Source organism: Podarcis raffonei, chromosome 3, assembly GCF_027172205.1.
Source record: "Podarcis raffonei isolate rPodRaf1 chromosome 3, rPodRaf1.pri, whole genome shotgun sequence".
Taxonomy (NCBI): Eukaryota; Metazoa; Chordata; class Lepidosauria; order Squamata; family Lacertidae; genus Podarcis; species Podarcis raffonei.
Genome location: NC_070604.1, coordinates 85,098,120 through 85,117,196, shown reverse-complemented (window position 1 = coordinate 85,117,196; position 19,077 = coordinate 85,098,120). Strand labels below are relative to the sequence as shown.

At 42.3% G+C, this 19,077-nt stretch overlaps 1 protein-coding gene across 4 annotated transcripts in view; it reads right to left on the bottom strand.

The window, feature by feature from the left end:
- Positions 1-4,849: 4,849 nt before the first annotated feature.
- LTBP1 (latent transforming growth factor beta binding protein 1) overlaps positions 4,850-19,077 on the bottom strand; it is a 184,829-nt gene continuing 170,601 nt past the window's right edge. For all 4 annotated transcript variants that reach the window (XM_053382828.1, XM_053382829.1, XM_053382830.1 and 1 more), the window contains 3 exons: positions 11,586-11,711; positions 7,128-7,277; positions 4,850-5,867 (listed from right to left, as the gene is read on the bottom strand). In XM_053382828.1, coding sequence (XP_053238803.1) covers positions 5,698-5,867; positions 7,128-7,277; positions 11,586-11,711 — 446 coding nt within the window. In that variant the 3' untranslated portion in view covers positions 4,850-5,697. The remainder of the gene's footprint in view (positions 5,868-7,127; positions 7,278-11,585; positions 11,712-19,077) is intronic.

The following is a 19,077-nucleotide window of genomic DNA, read 5'->3' as shown; positions in this document are numbered from 1 at the left end:
CAAGATATCAGCAAAAATTTTGTAATCCACATTAAGCAGGGATATGGGGCGGTAGTTCTTGAGTTGTGTCTTTTCAGACTCAGTTTTCGGTATAAGTGTAATATAAGCTTCCTTCCACAACTCTGGCACCTTTTTCCCCTCCAGAATTTCATTACAGACCTCCTTTAGTGGCTGAATTAACCAGTCTTTCAAAGATCTATAGTATTTGGAGGTTAGACCATCCGGCCCTGGAGATTTACCCAACTGCATGTTCTGAATGGCACCTTCTACCTCCTGTTCTGTAATTTTGTGGTTCAACATTATCTTATTTTCTTGAGAGATTTTTTGTAATCCATTTGTTCTTAAAAATTGGTCTAAATCAGTCTCTTTCTGTGGCCCTTGTGTATATAGTTGTTTAAAATATCTTTGGAAGCACTTTCTAATCTCCAATGGATTCTGTATGTTTTTTCCTTCCACATCCAGATTTGTGATAGTGTTTAATTTTTGTCTTTTTTTCATCTGCCAAGCTAGCAGTTTCCCGCATTTATTAGCCGATTCAAATGTCTTTTGTCTCATCTGCTTAATTTTCCATTCTACTTCCTGATTTATCATTTTCATATATTGTACTTGATATAGCTTTATTTCTCTCAGAATCTCTTGCGACTTTGGTTTCACTCTTAATTTCTTCTCTCCTTCTTTTATTTTTTCCAAGATTTTATTTTTTTTCTCATTTTGAATTCTCTTTTTTATTGCGTTCTGTTGAATCAGAAACCCTCTCATGACCGCTTTGCTTGTGTCCCAGATTACTCTTTTTTCAACCGTGGTATTCAAATTTATCTCAAAGTAATCTGTCAAGATTTTTTGGGCCTTCTTGGTAACCTCTTGATCTCTAAATAAGGTGTCATTCATCCTCCATCTGAAGGAACCGATTGGTGTTAGTTTCATCTCCATCTTCACCGCATTATGGTCGGAGCAAGTTTTTGGGCAAATTTCCACTTTTCGAGTCTTAGGTGCCAGTCCTCTAGTTATCCATATTTGGTCAATTCTTGTCCATGTCATTTTGGCTTCAGAGAAGAATGTTCCCTCTCTTCCAAGGGGGTTCTTAGTTCTCCAAATGTCAATCAAGTCCTTATTGTCAGTCAATTCAAAAAAAGTTTTTGGTAGTCTGCCATCTTTAGTTACAACCTGTCTCTGCGACTTGTCCATATTTATAGATACCACTCCATTCATATCTCCCATCATAATAATGTTGTAGTCCATATAGTCAAGCAATGTCTCATGCAATTTCTTGAAGAATTCAGATTTCCCCTCATTTGGTGCATAAACTCCTACAATCAGAAATTTTTCTCCTTGTGATTGAATCTCAATTGCCACAAATCTTCCTTGTTCATCTTTAAAAACAAATTTCGGTGATAGGCTCTCTTTGGCATAAATAACAACTCCTCTCTTTTTAACCTTGTCCGATGAAATAAACTCTTGACCCAATCTTTTATTAATCAGTACTTTCCTGTGAAGCCTTATCACATGTGTTTCCTGTAAACAAATTAAGTCCAATTGTTCCTTTTTCAATAAATGAAAGACTTTCTTCCTCTTCTCCGGGGAGTTAAAACCATGAATGTTCCAACTTAATAATTGCAGAGACATGATGTGGTTGTTCTATTCTCCTCCAACTGCTCCCAAAAGTTCTTCTCGTTCTGACGGTGGTATCGCTTTTTTTAGTTTGTCCAGTCCCAGAGGTGGTGGTACTATGTCTAGTACTCCTGATCTTAAGGCTCTTAGCTCTTCTAGAACTTGCAGCTGTATATTTGAGAGGGGTGTGTGTATGTGTTTAGGAGAGTATGTAAAGTAACAAAAGCAGCCATATTGGTGTGACACAAGCAGAGCTGTGATAAGTTTTGAAGCGCACCACAACAACTCATTGCAGAATCCATCACCACATCTGTCAGGAGAATCATCCAGGAAGCTGTAGCAATCCATCCTCTTTCCTCCCCATCTCCTGACATACAACCCACAGAGCAGCAGCAAATGCAACATTTATTAGGATTAGCTGACCGCCGTGGAACAGTGAACTAATAAATTACTTATAAATAGTAAACTGATTAATAAATGCTCATTTTGCAATAAGGAATAATGTGGTGCTGCAATGACTGCAAACCTATGGATTCCTCTTACACCTGGGAGAAATTGACTGAGCATCTCTCAATGTTCAGCTTCATTGGATGTTCAGGAGTTCTGGTGTTATGAGAGAGAGAGAAAAAAACTTTTCTGTCGGCTTTCTCCACCCCATGCATAATTTTATAAACTTCTATAATGTTACCTCCTTCCTCTTGATCGTTTTAGTTGCCATTTTCTGAACCTTTGCTAACTCTACAATATCTTTTTTGAGATGAGGCAACCAGAACTTGTACACAGTAGTCCAAATGTGGCCGCACCATAGATTTGCATAATGGCATACAGATACTGACAGTTTTCTTTTAAATTCCTCTCCTCATGATTCCTATCATGGATTTTTCATGGCTGCCACACACTAGGTTGCAATGTTCATCAAGCTGTTTACTACAATTCCAAGGTCTTGTTCCTAGTCTGTCACCGCCAGTTCTGACTCCACCTGGAGATGTAGTGTTCCATGCTCTGGGGAAATCTGGCTTCCTGTTGCCACATTGACACATCTGGGATCGTTACAGATATTCTCTTCTCAGGTCCAATAGTTTGGTCAATCACAAGTTGGGTCCTGGCTATATGGCACAATTCTTGCCTACATGTAATTCCAGTTCCCATTACTTGCTCATTTCGAGGTCTGAGGGAAGGTTCATAAAGGAGTAGGTGCATTTGCAGGTGTACTGCTGCCAGGTCTAATATATTTTTCATGCTTGACTTGGCAAGGAGTCAGGAAACCATGTTCTGCACTTCCTGGATAAAGAGAGTGTGTGTCATTTAATGCTATCTACTTGATAGCACCTATTACTCTAAAATTGTGTATGTCAGAAATGCAAGTCATCCAGTGACACCTAAAGGCAATGTATGAAAGTGCACTGAACCAACATCTAGTATTTTGCTGACCCCTGACTTTTTCCATACTCCTTTCATTTATACCCAATGTAGAGAACCTTTGGCCCTCCAGATGTTTCTGAACTACAACTCCCACCATCTGTGGCCATTGTCCACACTTGTTGGGGCTGATGGGAGTTGCAGTTCAGAGACATCTGGAGGGCCAAAGGTTCCGCACCCTGGATTTACAGCAAGAATGCTCAAGAGGTCTAATTTCAGACTTTAATTTGCTGCACATTTTATGTTTGGGGCATGAGTGATGTTGTACCAACTGCTCTCACTTATAGCATTGTGGCAAAACAGATGAAAACACTAATATTTTGGGATAATTTTAGATAAGAACAGGGATTTACAGTTTGTAAAAAGTATCTTGGGTACAAGAGACACCATCTCTACTGCTACCCATCCATGAGGCAAGCTGAGGTGACTGCCTCAGGCAACAGAAGCCACAGGGGTAGCAGATTGGGGCTGGCCCACCAATGAGGTGAGGTGACTGCCTGAGGAGAAAGGGTTCACTAGGGCCAGCAGATCCCAATAACAATATTTATTTCCCCCCTTGTTCCTGGTGTAGATCTTCCTTCATCCCTTCTTCCCTGGCAGGGAGGGAGGCGCCATTTTGGGGTCCACCTTGTGGACCATTTTCCTTTTGCTAGTCTTCTCTGTGCTATAGTTTTGGTTGTAAGCTCCTTAAGCAGGGGCCTGTTCTGTACTGCAAAGCATCATATATTTTTAGATAGTTAACGAAAGTTGATATTTAAACTATCCTGACTAGCACAGGAGCTAATGCACGTCAATGGGCATTTCACGCCTCAGTTTACAGGGCTGGGGCAGGCTGATGGGCAACCTCAGAGACAACACGACTGTAATGGTTGCACTTTCCAAAGTCCTTTCCACAACACTAAAACAGCTACACCTGGAAAATTAATCAACCCAGTTCTATGTGCTGTCTCAGGGCTGTGTTTTTCACATTATATCTCCCTTCCAGCTGGCTAGTGTTGAGGCTCTCTCTGTGCCCACCCCCCCCCCATGAAAAACTGGAGCCACAAATGGGGAGAAAGTTCTGGATCCTCTGGCCTTCATTATATAACAATCAGTACAAAGAAAGGGCTTACAGAGGGATGGCAGAAACGTTCTCCAACAGGTTGACTTCACCCCTGAAAGCACACTCCTGAGAGTATCTCCTGAGACAGACAGAAAGACACAAATACAACCTGTTGTAGAATTCCATTATAGCTAACCCCCGCCAATACTTTAAATTGGTCTTTGGAAATGAAATGAAATGAAATAAAGGACCAGAAACATTTTTAATGAACTGTTCTGAACCTATGTTTTTATAGTTTTCTCCCCCAACTTGCTGACTTATAAAAACTGTTGCTTCTTTATATTGGTGGAGGATTTCCAACCTATGTCCAAGGTGCTTGTGAAATCTAAACATATCTTGAGAGGTTGATGCAGCCATTTCCGCTTGAGTTCCTCAGCTGCCCATGTGGAAACAATGGCTCTCTGCTCCTCTGATTTAGTGGCTAGAAGGATAAAATGAAATTTTACACAAAACTGTCTATCTGACATGGATGAGATTTGCAGTGGTCTGCAAAATGGCATGCTTTCCTTATGGAGAATGAACCAGATATATTTATGAATATATCTAAAGAGATCTACATGGTAGCAACAATTGCCATGGTCAGGGAAATGTCATGCTCCAAAAATAAAAAAATGCTGTCAAGAACAGTAGCTCAGGTATTTTCATTATAAAGCACTGGGTTATTAGCAGTAATAAAATAATCACAAAGCATTAACAGAAAACCTTAGAGCAAACACATACTTCAATTTTTCTAAAAAACTGTAGATTTTATTGAGTTTTAATATACAGCTTTAATATGTTAGGGTAACCAATACAAGATCTGTGTTTAATTTACACATTACAATACAAACAGGAGCTTAGATCTTTTGTTACAGAGTACAAAAGATATTCAATGGTCGTCCTCTAGCAGCTTTGAAACTTGGCAAGGCAGGTTCTAAGGCATGTTAAGTGCAGTAAAAGGCCACATGGAATACAAAATGAATACAATGGATTTATCTCCATGAAGTGTACATTATTTTTTAAAAAAACAGTGTCTGCTCCACAGGGCAGACATTTATAGTAATTTTAAAAAGTCACTGGCCAATGTTCCAGACAAAGACGAGCATTATTTTGTGTATAACCATTAGAAAATTGCTTATATTGCAATACTGGATCAAAAGGGGAAAGCTTCCAAAGGAACAGTAGGCAAAGAACTGCTAAATAAAAAAAGGACTATAAAATATTTTCACAACTAGTTAAATGCCAAATAAACCAAGCAATAGTAAAAAACAACACAATACCACCCTTCTGTTCAAAATAACAGCATATTTTGCTTTTTTCTGTGAATTTTATTTATGAACACACTATATACTTAATTGCTTCTTCCATACAGAGAAATGTGTCCATTTGGTCTGTTGCTTTAGTGAAGATGATGTATATTGAACCATCACCTTTCACTTTTAAGAAGACACGTTTTATTGCTTGTTTTCCACACACAGCCAACATCTGGATGAGTAGCGTCCTTAACTCAAGTTAAATACGCTTCTTTTCTTTTCTTTTTACAGTGCAGAGTATATGGGCTTAAAGTTACACGCCAGCTGCTGCTTCTCTTACTCCAGTTCACTCTCTGTGTCCGAGTTCAGGGGTGTGCAGTAATTGGCTTGGTCTGATGGGACATAGCCTGGGAGACACAAACACTTGTACGAGCCTTCTGTGTTAATGCACTTGGCATTCTTGCAGAGAGACATCCTATTGTTCAGTTCATTGCATTCATTCACATCTAGAAGGAAAAGCAAACAAGGTGAGAAATAGTGTGGTATTAGATGCTGTCAAAGACTGAGGGAAGCACAGTTTGCTGTGACTTGCCCACCAGCCCTGCATTCAAGTCTGCGATTAACAAGAGAACTTTCAGTGTCCAGTCTGCGGTCTTCTATCTTGTGCAAAGAAAAGCAAGAAAAGTGGCTACGTTTATGCGCATGACATCGTCTTTCCATCAACGCAAGGTAATAGTGTTCAAATACAGGACAAATACACAAGTAAAACTTTACCTGTCATGTAAAAAGGTAAAAGTAAAGGACCCCTAACAGTTAAGTCCAGTCGTGAACAACTCTGGGGTTGTGGCACTCATCTCACTTCACTGGCCAAGGGAGCCGGCATTGGTCTGCAAACAGTTTTCTCGGGTCATGTGGCCAGCATGACTAAGCCGCTTCTGATGAAACCAGAGCAGCGCACGGAAACGCCATTTACTTTCCCGCCGGAGCGGTCCCTATTTATCTACTTGCACTTTTGGCATGCTTTTGAACTGCTAGGTTGGCAGGAGCTGGGACCGAGCAATGGGACCTCACCCAGTCGTGGGGATTCGAACCGCCAACCTTCCTATCGGCAAGCCCTAGGCTCAGTGGTTTAGACCACAGTGCCTCCCGTGTCCTACCTGCCATGTAAGTTGAACATAATTAAGATAACCCTAATTTGTCCACAAACAGCCTAAAGTTACAGCATGTGTACATACATATGCAGCAGCACTTGTGGCAGGTAAATTTTACTGATTAGAAAGTGAATAGGGGGCCTGGCTGGCCACTGTTTTATGCATGCCTGCTTAGGCACTACCTGTTTCACTCCTAGGAGTGTAGGAAGAGGCAGGTACCTTCTTTCTAGTAAATTCTTACAGTCACCAAGGGAAGTCAACTATGTGGGCTGCACATTCTGCCCTGATTGTTTCACCTCTTCTGCTAGTCATGTGAACCATGCAAGAATTCAGTGCAGGCTGCCCTTGCATTTAGGGCACAATCCACCAAGAAGCTCTTGAGTGCAAGTCCCACTGAAAACAAGAGGAGCTGCACCATTGCTCATCTCTTGCACAGCTCCCACTCATTTCCATGGGGCACATGCAGGAGAACTTCCCAGTGGAATGTGCCGCTGAACTGTAGGATTCAGAAACCCTTAAACACGAAAACACATCTGATCATCAAAATCAGAGGTGCCAGCTTATCCTCTACATTTGGCAGACTCTGCAAGTGGCCTGTATGTGACATCCACTTACCAACACATGTCATTTTGGCCATGTCCAAATGGTAACCATCAAAACAGTCACAGGTATATCCTTCCTGCACCCTCACGCAGCGTCCATTTTCACATCCATTCAGAATGCCACATTCTTCTGCCTGTAACTCCTCAAAGCTGTTCCGGAAACCTGGGCAGCAAAAACATAGGAAATGATTGCATTCAACAGCTGTAGAGTCTTAATGCACCAACCTCCAAAGGGCATTCTCTATTGTGTTACCACCCTAAATAAAGCCTTTCTCAGCCTACAATGAGTGCTTGAAAAGCTTCCAGAGCAAAGTCACAGGCTGTGATGTTATGCTCAGGGCATACAGAAATAAACTAGTCCAAATGTTTGAAGTGCCAATCAATTAATAAGATGCTGTTGCTGTTTTGCAGAAGACATGACTGCCTTCATTAGGAACTCCATGGAGCTCATAGTAGAAAAGTAAATAAATAAATTAAATTTTAAAATAGAGACACACTTCAAGGTCAAGGTCAATTTCAGTTCCAAGGCACCACAAGAGAAACAGGGGTTTTGCAGCACCATATTTTCTTTATAATATGCAGGTACAACCTAAAAATAATTTACAAAAAGGATAGACATTTTCCAGAAGCAATAACTGAACAGTACTGCAGATGGCAGTCAAGCACAACGAACATGTGAGGAATTTGCAGTCCACAAAGTGGTAATTTTTGAGAAGTCTTTTCTTTCCCAAAATGTGGTCTAAGCAGCTGTGGACCCAACCTTATTAAACAACCACAGATATTTTTTGGGCAATGAACTAATAAGAGAGATACAGCAGTTTGAAAAAGTAAACAAAACCCATTATAGAAATATACAACATATTAGTGAAGTAAATATAGGGCTGTTTTTATTCTGCTGTACTCTAAATGATTAATAATATATCTGAGAATGCACCTTTCCTTTTAAGTATACATGAATATGACTAAAGGTGTTTTCATCTAAGTAAACTACAGCAAGCTTCCATGGAAAGTGTCATGTCCTAGTCTACCCCTAGAAGCCTGCACTTCTGTGCAAAGCATCTCAGCAAGTGCCAGTTGCCATGTGGTGAGTTTTCCACATCTACCCCCTGATGCCTATGTGCTGTACTCTCACAGGATACATCCCACAGGACTCCTTTGGGTATGGTGAACAGAATGGTGGACTCACGCTGCTAGAAAAAAGGCCAAAGTTCTTTGGGATACATGGAAATAGTTATGCCCTCAAGATAGATTCCTCAGTTGCCACTAGTCTAAGAGATAAAGGTTGTGTTATATTCTAAGCAGCTGCAAGCCTAAACTGAGATTACCGTATTTTTCGCTCTATAACACGCACCCGACCATAACACGCACATAGTTTTTAGAGGAGGAAAACAAGGAAAAAAATATTCTAAACAAAACAGTGGATGTATGAGTTTTGTGGTTCATGCTGTGGCCACAGACATGTGATCTGACAGTGAGTTTGGGGTAGCCCAATGCAAAAATCCTGAGGATCCATGTGGATCCATGCTTTGTAACCATGTTTTTGCACCACTGCAGCCCCAGGCAACAGTGGGTGCGTGATTTTTTTGGTGCAAGATGTAGCCATGGACATGCTATGTGGTCTGATGGTGAATTTGGGGTGACCCAGTGCAACAATCCTGAGGATCCATGTGGATCCGTGCTTTGTAACCACGTTTTAAGTGGGGAGGGAAGGAAAAGCACTCAAGGGACAAGGAGCACGCATGGGGTGTGTGGAGAAGGATGCTGCTAATAATGAAGAAGAGGGGTATAAGGGAAAAGGCTCCTCTCCTCTCCCACTTTGCTTCTTTAAAGAAGCAGGCTCTGCTTTTCTCCCTCCTCCCCACTCATCCCTGGTTTAGCGAGCTGAAAAACTTTGCTGCTATGTAGCGAGCTGAGTGGGGAGGAGAGAGGGACAGAGAGCCTGCTTGCTTTAAAGGAACCAACCGGACAGGAGCTGCTTACACTCGTGTAAGTGGCTCCTCTCCTCTCCCGCTTTGCTCCTTTAAAGAAGCAGTCTCTTTGTCCCTCTCTCCTCCCCACTCAGCAGCTCTTCTCCCGCTTTGCTGTTTCAAAGCGAGCACGGAGGAGGGAAGGAAGGGGAACCATGGATCCTCTGCTCACGACTGCAGCAGATCCCCCCCCCCGCCACCCGTAGGCATTCCCTCCATAACACGCACAGACATTTTCCCTTACTTTCTAGGAGGAAAAAAGTGAGTGTTATGGTGCAAAAAATACTGTAATTGGAGGCAAAACGCAATAATCTTTTATGTGAAAGCTGCAGCCCATCTTCACGTTAGGAACTACCACTGGGTAAAGCTAATCATCCAGTCCTGCTGAAGGACTCTCTCCATGAGGTCCTCCCTCTCTCAACTGTGACGAGGCCATTAGCTCCACTAGTTCCACAGGGCTCCTCCTGCCCCTGAACGGCTTCCATCCCAGCTGGTCATCATGAGAACTTTCAGAAATGGTGCCTTGGATGAAACAATTGCTTTAACTGATTGCATGTAGGCTGCTCTGAGAGTCGGGTGGTTTTTTTGGTTGTATGGCAAAGTAAAAATGCTATAAATAAATGTTAAAAAAAATATACAATGCATGCAGAAGTCCTCCCCTTTTAAACAAAGAGCTTATTGTTTAACTGAAGGAAGACCCATTCATATTCATTTGTGCCTTGGATGTATGAAGTTGCCCTCTTCAGGGTGAGCCATGGGTCTATCTAGCCCATGGCTACCCACTCCAACTGGGAGTGGTCTTCTGGGGTCTCAAGCAAGGGTCTGTTTCCTCATCCGTATTACTGATTAAAAAAACAGAGATGGCAGTGGTTGAATCTGGAACCTGTGTTGAAACACCGATCTATGCCATCCAGAGGTTAACACACTGAGATGAACCCACAATCCAAATGGAAACCTTAAAGGAAAGCATTACAACTTAAACAGCAACCTAATACCAGCAGATAATGGGGGGGGGGGTTGCCCAACATTTCCCCTTTTGCTCCCGTGACTATGCCATCATTTCTTCCCATGGTTTCCAGTACACACTGTTTTGCAGTTTTTTAAAACAATGTTACCATTTAGCTATAGTTCAGCTCAGAGAGCTGCTCTGTTTAATTAAAGTCATACGAAATGGAAATGGCTGGACCTTATACAACTTTGCATAAGTCAACTGAGTTTGTTCAGCATTCAGCAGAGATGAAATCATTAGGCTGGCCTCTGCTGAAGGGAATGAAATATATGAAACACTTTTGCTACTTTCTTGCCTTGCTCCGAGTTATTTATTTTTCTTTTGTTTCCCTTTTTGATATACGATATATTTTAACCAAACACTATCAGGAAAGAGACCAAATGAAACAGGGAAGTGATAAGCACAACGCTGCTGGAATAGCCACTTTATTAACCACTGCTTAATTCACACATGATACTGAACATTCGCAGCGTGCACATACACAGACTGCATCACGGAAGGCCTGTGTCGACAGACTCCCGAGGATCAAGCAGGAACCATGCCATGTGCTATCTACCCAGAGGAACGATAAAGAATAAGGATCCTTGGAGCCCAAATATAATTTACTGCGTCAGCTAGAGTCTGCTACCCCTGCTCACTTCACTCTGCTTTGCTTGCCAACCCTCCCTGCCCCTGACTCTGCCAGCTTAGGTAAAGAGATCCCTGACCATTAGGTCCAGTCGTGACCGACTCTGGGGTTGCGGCGCTCATCTCGCTTTATTGGCCGAGGGAGCTGGCGTACAGCTTCCGGGTCATGTGGCCAGCATGACTACGCCACTTCTGGCGAACCAGAGCAGCGCACGGAAACGCCGTTTACCTTCCCGCCGGAGTGGTACCTATTTATCTACTTGCACTTTGACGAGCTTTCGAACTGCTAGGTGGGCAGGAGCAGGGACCGAACAACGGGAGCTCACCCCGTCGCGGGGATTCGAACCTCTGACCTTCTGATCGGCAAGCCCTAGGCTCTGTGGTTTAACCCACAGCGCCACCTGTGTCCCCTCTGCTAGCTTACAGCTTGCTAATTTCTACCCCCTTCCCTTACACCAGGGTGGGAACCTTTGTTGTCTGGAGGAGCAGATCTTTATCTCCTCCATCCCTGGTGGGCAAAAGTTGACAGGTGTGTGGGGCTCTCTTGTCAAACACCTGATTTCATTGTGATGTCCTGTGATGCTTCCCTTCGAAGCCCTGATTGTCAGAACTTCAAAGTGAAGCACGGGGCTTTGAAAGAGCCCTTTGTAAATATCCTCCTGCAGGGATGTTTACAAAGGGCTTTTGGGCACCCTGCCTACCTTTATCCTTCAAACCACAGAGATTTAAAGGAGAGGGCTCCATCCTCTATGCTTCTCATTCAAACCTACACAGAAGTTTATTAGCATTACCATTGTATTTATTTACTGAATAAGCAGGAGGAACCCAAGCTACTAATGTTTAGTTTTGGGGAGCAAAGGTTGCTTACGGTCTTCCACAAAGTATGGATCAGTTTCCGGAGTATACTGTTCCTCCTCAAAGTCAGTCAATGCATCTTGCCCATACGGCCTCCGAGATCCTGGCACTGGAATGTTGCACAATTGGGCATAATCGTCTGGAAGTGAGCAAAGCAGAACAGGAGTTATAATGGAATGCATTCCTAACGAAGATACCCCTTGCTTCTTTCTCTTGCTAGTGTATAACACTTAATTGGAAAAGCCTAAGTCTGTTGCCCACATATTGCTTTCTTTCCTGGAAGATTAAGATTGCTCAAATGTAATGCAGCCATGACTCAACTTTAGCGATCATGAGCAGTGTCATTGTTCAGTAGTTCCAAGGCCAAGAAAGGGCATTCTGCTAACCTCATCTGAACCTTGCTTAATTCTGGCCGGCTTGTTCTGTTTCATAAACTGGGAATTGGAGGCCCATGAAAGGCGAAAGCCAGATTGCTGGCAAAGGGTTGCTATCTTTGTTACTAGATCAAGAATTTCAAAATGAGAGGGGCCAAGCCAGGGTGGTACAAAACATGACTTAAAGCTTCACTGCAGCCTAATAGGATTTTCTACTAAGCAAATGGTGGATCACAAGCTTAGCATGAGTCAACAGCGTAATGCAGCAGCAAAAAAAGCTAATGCTATTCTAGGCTGCATCAACAGAAGTATAGCATCCAGATCAAGGGAAGTACAGTGGTACCTCGGTTAAGTACTTAATTTATTCCGGAGGTCCGTTCTAAACCTGAAACTGTTCTTAACCTGAAGCACCACTTTAGCTAATGGGGCCTCCTGCTGCTGCTGTGCCGCTGGTACCCGATTTCTGTTCTTATCCTGAAGCAAAGTTCTTAACCTGAAGCACTATTTCTGGGTTAGTGGAGTGTGTAACCTGAAGCAATGTGTAACCCAAGGTACCACTGTAATAGTACCACTCTATTCTGCCTTGGTCAGACCACACTTGGAATACTGTGTCCAATTCTGGGTACCACAATTTAAGAAGGATAAGCTGGAGGAGGAGGGCAATCAGGATGATCAAGGTTCTGGAAACTACTTGTCAGGTAAACCTCTTTATTAAAAATAAAAGCAGGTACACTGGTGGTCTTGGGATCCTTAGTAGCTCCTCGCACATGATGAGGCTGCTGTCCTTGTGCAGCTCCTTTTAAGTCATAGGATTAGGCAATCAGAAGTGAAGCACAAGTAATATACATTGCTGGTGCAGTTCTGAGAATGGCCCTGCATTTTTCAAGGAAGAAGCTAGTGTATTGCAGTCACCAAGACACTAAGCTGTGAGCCACCAAGTTCATTCTTCAAATTTTCTTTCTGTTATGCTTTTAATAGGCGGGTGGCCTTAGGCAAGCCATCAATGTCCAAAACTGGGGTTCTAAAACTGACTTAAGAATTGTTGGAATGGTTGATACCCTAATATGTGGTGTGCTTTGAACACTTGAACATGCTGGATAAATGTTAGCAATTATAGCAATTGTAAATGCTATAAATGCTAGCAATTATAGTCCTAATGTTGCTTTGCATTGGAAGAAGAACCTTTATACCTAACCAAAGTTCAAAGAAACATTGTTTTATGCCTCCTACTTCTGCTGTCTCCCACAATGAATATATTAACAATATAGCAATACATTAGATTGGATTGGAACACATGAAATGCCAAACCATGATTTGTTGTTATGGGAATAAACCCAGGGTTTGCATGTTCCCTCTTGCACTGTGTGTGTGTGTGTGTGTGTGTGTGTGTGTGTGTGTGTGTTTATGTGTGTTTGCTGGTTTGTAGCAAACCATTGTGTGCTACTACATCTGGACCAGGAACACTGATTTGCAATCCTGGTTTGCAGGGCACATGGAAAACATAGTTTGCTGGTTCAAATGTCATTGCAACTTATGCTTTTCCACTAACCAGGAAGAAACTAATTGAAATAGAAATACTGAAATACTTTATTGTCACTTGTACAACTTGTATACAGTGAGATTACACGAGCACCCCCCACTCAGCTCTCTTAGTCTTAATTCCCCTCGTTTACTGACGCACACCAACCAAACTCGAAAGTCAGTTTGTAATGAAGTGTACAGTGGTACCTCGGGTTACATACACTTCAGGTTACAGATGCTTCAGGTTACAGACTCCGCTAACCCAGAAATAGTACCTCAGGTTAAGAACTTTGCTTCAGGATGAGAACAGAAATCGTGCTCCAGCGGCGCGGCAGCAGCAGGAGGCCCCATTAGCTAAAGTGGTGCTTCAGGTTAAGAACAGTTTCAGGTTAAGAATGGACCTCCAGAACGAATTAAGTACTTAACTCGAGGTACCACTGTAGTATGTGAAACAAGGGGGTAATGGAGGGTTGCACAAACACTGAGTTTGTTCCTGCAACACCAAAACTTGGTTGGGCACTATGTGCTAACTATGTGGGTTAGTACTTAAGGTATCTTGAATAGTTTTTCTATACATTATTTTATACTAGTTATGTATGCATGATCATGCCAACACTATATTAATAAACCAAACAATTTTTTTTTTGCATGAAACACTTTTACCAAGAGATTTACATGTATAAAAAAATAACTGTTGAGTGTAAGGACAGCCAGTGAAAGAGGAAAGCTGGAAGGAAAGTATATGCATGAAAGCCAAGTACAAATGATTTCATAATTTCTGGTTCTAAAGGAGACAAGTACACTGGTACTTTCCTATGATGAATCGATGTTCCTTGAAATGTGCATGATTTTCAGTGAAACGAGTTTTCCCTCCGCATCATTTTCTGTTTGCACAACTGGTCTGCATCTTTCTCAGGGGCTGGTCAAATCATGATTGATTTTGCTGTTGTTGCTGTTTTCTTACTGACCGAAAGAACATGCGATCCGGTGATGTAAGCAATGGATAATCCGGATAAAATTAATTGAATATAAACATTTCAAGGCTGATTGAAGTGGGAATAACAGTTTCCTTCTTTTGCTGCTTTCCCCTCCCTCAAGCAGCGGTCTGAACATCTGACCTGCCTGTCTTTGCCCATTTCATAAGGAATTCAAATTCAGACCTCCACAGTTGGAGGCTGTATGCTTCTGAAGACCAGTTGCTAGAAGCTGCAGGAGGAGAAGATGCTGTTGTGCTCAGGCTTTGCTTGCAAGCTTCTCATAGGCATCTGGTTGGCTACTGTAGTAACAGGATGCTGGACCAGAGATCCAACAAGAGTTCTTTTGTTGCCTTTTGTTAGTCCTGCACTTGAAATTCCAATCTAAATTCTATGCTGCTTAAAATAAATTCTCTACTTTTCATTGTAGAGAACAGTCAATAGTCTAAAAGGTAATATTTAGCATTACTTGTGAAAACACCCTTTCGTTTCAGTTAAAAGGACACCTGGGGGTGGGGAAAACCATACTGAACTAGGTAGGTAATAGTTTTAAAGTAAACAAGCATAAAAGGTAAAGGGACCCCTGACCGTTAGGTCTAGTTGCGGATGACTCTGGGGTTGCGGCGCTCATCTCGCTTTACTGGCCGAGGGAGCCAGCGTACAAATTCCGGGTCATGTGGCCAGCCAGAGCAGCGCATGGAAACGCGTTTACCTTCCCACCGGAGCGGTACCTATTTATCTACTTTGACGTGCTTTCAAACTGCTAGGTTGGCAGGAGCAGGGACTGAGCAACGGGAGCTCACCCCGTCGCGGGAATTCAAACCGCCAACCTTCTGATTGGCAAGCCCTAGGCTCTGTGGTTTAGACCACAGCGCCACCCACGTCCATAAGCATTTTTCTTTCCCCAGATTTAAGATGATGTCTAGGTGTTACCTGATATTTTAAGGTAATCCCTTATTTTTTAAAGGCTTGCTTCTTATTCCAGCTCCATAATATACACAATTTATTTTGGGGGACACAAGTTTATGTTACTAACTTCTTACCTTTTAACCTGTCAACCTTAAGAGTGACTCCACAGGATGTATTTCCCCCTACCAGTAATCGTATATATCTTTGTTGTTTAGAGCTCACAACCTTCCTACAAGCCTATGGTGAAGAGTTATCAAGTTTCTGTACTATGCAAACATTAACAGTTTGTACCAGGGGAAACATGATTCTTCCCTCATTTATGCTTCTGTGATAGTGGCATGGAATTTGTCTGCCCTGCCTAGGAACGGTGACAAGCAGCATTAGAAGCTGTGAGGGAAACATCGGGGAAAATTTGATTCTGTTTGCATTGAAAGGTGAACCTACATAATTCGCACTTGCTGAGACAATATGGGAACTGAAATGCAGCCATCAATCAAAATCCTCACCCTCCAGATTTTGTAGCACAGCTCTCTAGCCAAGTAATATATATGAAAATACAGATACTAAGGGTAAATTTGCATAAAAACTCATATATTACTGAAAAGAACATACAAAAACACATTCTTGTATTAGGAGGAGATCTGTAAATTTGTGTATATCAGGCAAAATCACATAGGAAAAATATGTACTGTACACTACAAGAAAATGCTGGTGAATTTTCATGAGGACATGACAAAAAAATTACAAACTGGTATGGAAATGTGGAGAACTGAACTTAAGATTGGAAAAACAAGAGACTGAGATAAACCACAATGGACAGTGTTGCCCACCCCTAGGAAACACAGCTACTGATCTCAGAGAGGATCTGATCTAGGAGTTCTGAGAGGCAGGAGACTGTGGGAGAGAAATCCGGCTTGGAACTTTTAGTCAGCAAATACAGCTAAAACCTTAAGCAAAGTTTTCCTCCCAGTCAACTTTTGCCAAGCTGGTGCCGGCCAGATGTGCCATCCATCAGCCCCAGTGTATTCTTGATTGGATCCAATGTGACAAAAAGCAGTTCTTGCACACACACACACATACATACACACCCCATTTTCAAAAGGAACTGGTCAAATGTGCAGTCCAGAAAAGAAAAGAGGAAGCACGCAGCCTCCAAATTGAGAGTGTTATTCATGCTTCGAAAGAGAATCCCAAAATCTTATCAAAGATGGTGTTTCATTCTTCCAGCTCTCAAAATACAATATGGCAGGAAACACTGGTGTGCCCACAGGAAACACAATCAAACAACCAAGTGCACAGACACTTTTACTTGGCTTAGTTCTGGTTGCCCCATGTGGTTTCACAGCTGGTGCGGAATGTGACAGGCCTACGATCTTAAGCATGCTTACTTGGAAATAAGTCAAAATAAATGTGATGAGGATCAAGGTAATTACATTGTGCAGTGTGCTAGAGGCCTGCTAATCTAGTATATCATTTTATACAGCATTCTGGAAAGCTACAACCATATTTATTGCCCAGCAGATTTAGTGACACATTGTACACGATGCAAATAAACCCTGTCAGAGTGACAAATGGCTTCAGGCATCTATGATTCCCTTTTCCAAGCACCACCTGCTTTTGTTTCACTTGGTGACAACTGAATCCAGGAAGAGATGGAATCTGATGTCAGCAGCGCTGGCTAGTCCCTCCTGAAACTTGAACAATGAAACATAAAAGTGAGAGGATGATGTGGGGAGAAGAAGGGGAGGAAACTTTTGCAGAGCTGCTGGAAATATTTAGCGGTATTATTATTATTATTAAACTGCTGTGAGAAATTGCTCCAATCATAATTTAATCAATTTTCCCCAGTCATTTGCTAACAAAAACCTGATTGTTAAAATGTTATTTGCATCAACGCTACTCTGGAAAAACATAGCTCGTGCCTTGGAGAAACATGCTGTAATTGTAGCTAGGAAAGCTGTTGAAATAAATGCATTTTCGGCCAGATCTCTCTGGTGAGAAGGCTTTTACTGTATAAAATCAGTAGCTATCTTAGCAAAAAATCCCTGGTTTTAAATATTTTTAAAACTATTCCTTAATAACCCAGTTTTAACTGCCTTAATGAATGCTAAACATACTAACTATATAATATGCCCCATTAAACTCAGGGAGGAAATTACTTCTGAGTAAACATGCTTAGGATTGCTCTCCCACTTGCTTTTTGGGGTCCATAAGGAACTAGTTGACGCAGATGGCGCTGTGGAATAAACCACAGAGCCTAGGACTTGCCGATCAGAAGGTCGGCAGTTCGAATCCCCGCAACAGGGTGAGCTCCCGTTGCCCGGTCCCTGCTCCTGCCAACCTAGCAGTTCGAAAGCACGTCAAAGTGCAAGTAGATAAATAGGTACCGCTCCGGCGGGAAGGTAAACAGCGTTTCCATGCGCTGCTCTGGTTTGCCAGAAGCGGCTTAGTCATGCTGGCCACATGACCCGGAAGCTGTACGCCGGCTCCCTCGGCCAATAAAGCGAGATGAGCGCTGCAACCCCAGAGTCGGTCACGACTTGACCTAATGGTCAGGGGTCCCTTTACCTTTAAGGAACTAGTTTGCTCTCATGAAAACCCAAAAGTATGAAACATTCACAGCTTCTGACACAGAAGCTGGAACTTTCCCTGTTCTAAAGAAAGAATTCCACCTTCCCTTCCCCTCTTCTTTATTTTTTTGAAATCTGTGACTTGATTCTGTTGAAGAGGCCAAAGACCTACACACTTAACCATGTTATGTCCAATTTGCAGATGCTGTTCAGAGGCAGTCAAACCACACAGCCATGGAGAAATTTCTCATTCGATGAAGGCTGGAACCCAGTCACTACCTCCTAGGAACTGATTGTGCAATATATTCCCACTCCAGTCTCCCTTTCTCTATGCAAGGAACTGTCTCAACTTCCAATTTCACGGTCACACTGGGGGGGGGGGAACAGCGGGAGAGAGAAGCGGAACTGAACGTATGGATGGTGGGCAGCTCCAACAGTCTCTTCCCACCTATTTCTCATGTATCATCTGCCACTTCATAGGCATTTCACAACAATCCAAGTTTAAGACACAGGCCTGCCACTATGGGCTCTGGTTTCTGCGATTTCAGCAGGCATTGCCCATACACTTTTAACGTTACCTTTTCAGGTGTAAGGATTGTAATCTTTGCAGCCACAAAGCAAAACAGGCTGTCAATTCGTTACTGGGCCAGGTTCAAGGTTCTTGTGCTAATTCACAAAGCCCTAAACAATCTGGGCCCACTGTGTCCCACTTTGATCTCTGAGATCCTCTGATGGGGCCTTCGCTAGGGACTGAGCTTTTAGTGTAGCAGATCTTGCCCTGTGCAACTCTTTGGAAGAATCATCCTAGTATTCTTGTAGTCATCGCCTAAAAACAGTGTTCTGTTGACAGGCCTTTGAAATGTGAATTTTCTTTAAACTACCCAGTATTTATAGTTTTGTGTCCCGTCCCCCCCCCCAATATTTTATTGATGTTTTCATTGTTGCTGTAACTTTTGTATGGCTACAACGACACTGAATTATATAAATATTTAAATAACTATATAAGCAAAGCCCTACTCACTAGAGATGAAGGCTATAATACTCCTAAACCCTACAGACCTGGGAGTAAGCTCCGTTGAATTCAATCCTACTTATCTCTAAGCACACATGTTGTAAGATTGAGATGTTAGAATTATTATTATTATTATTATTATTAT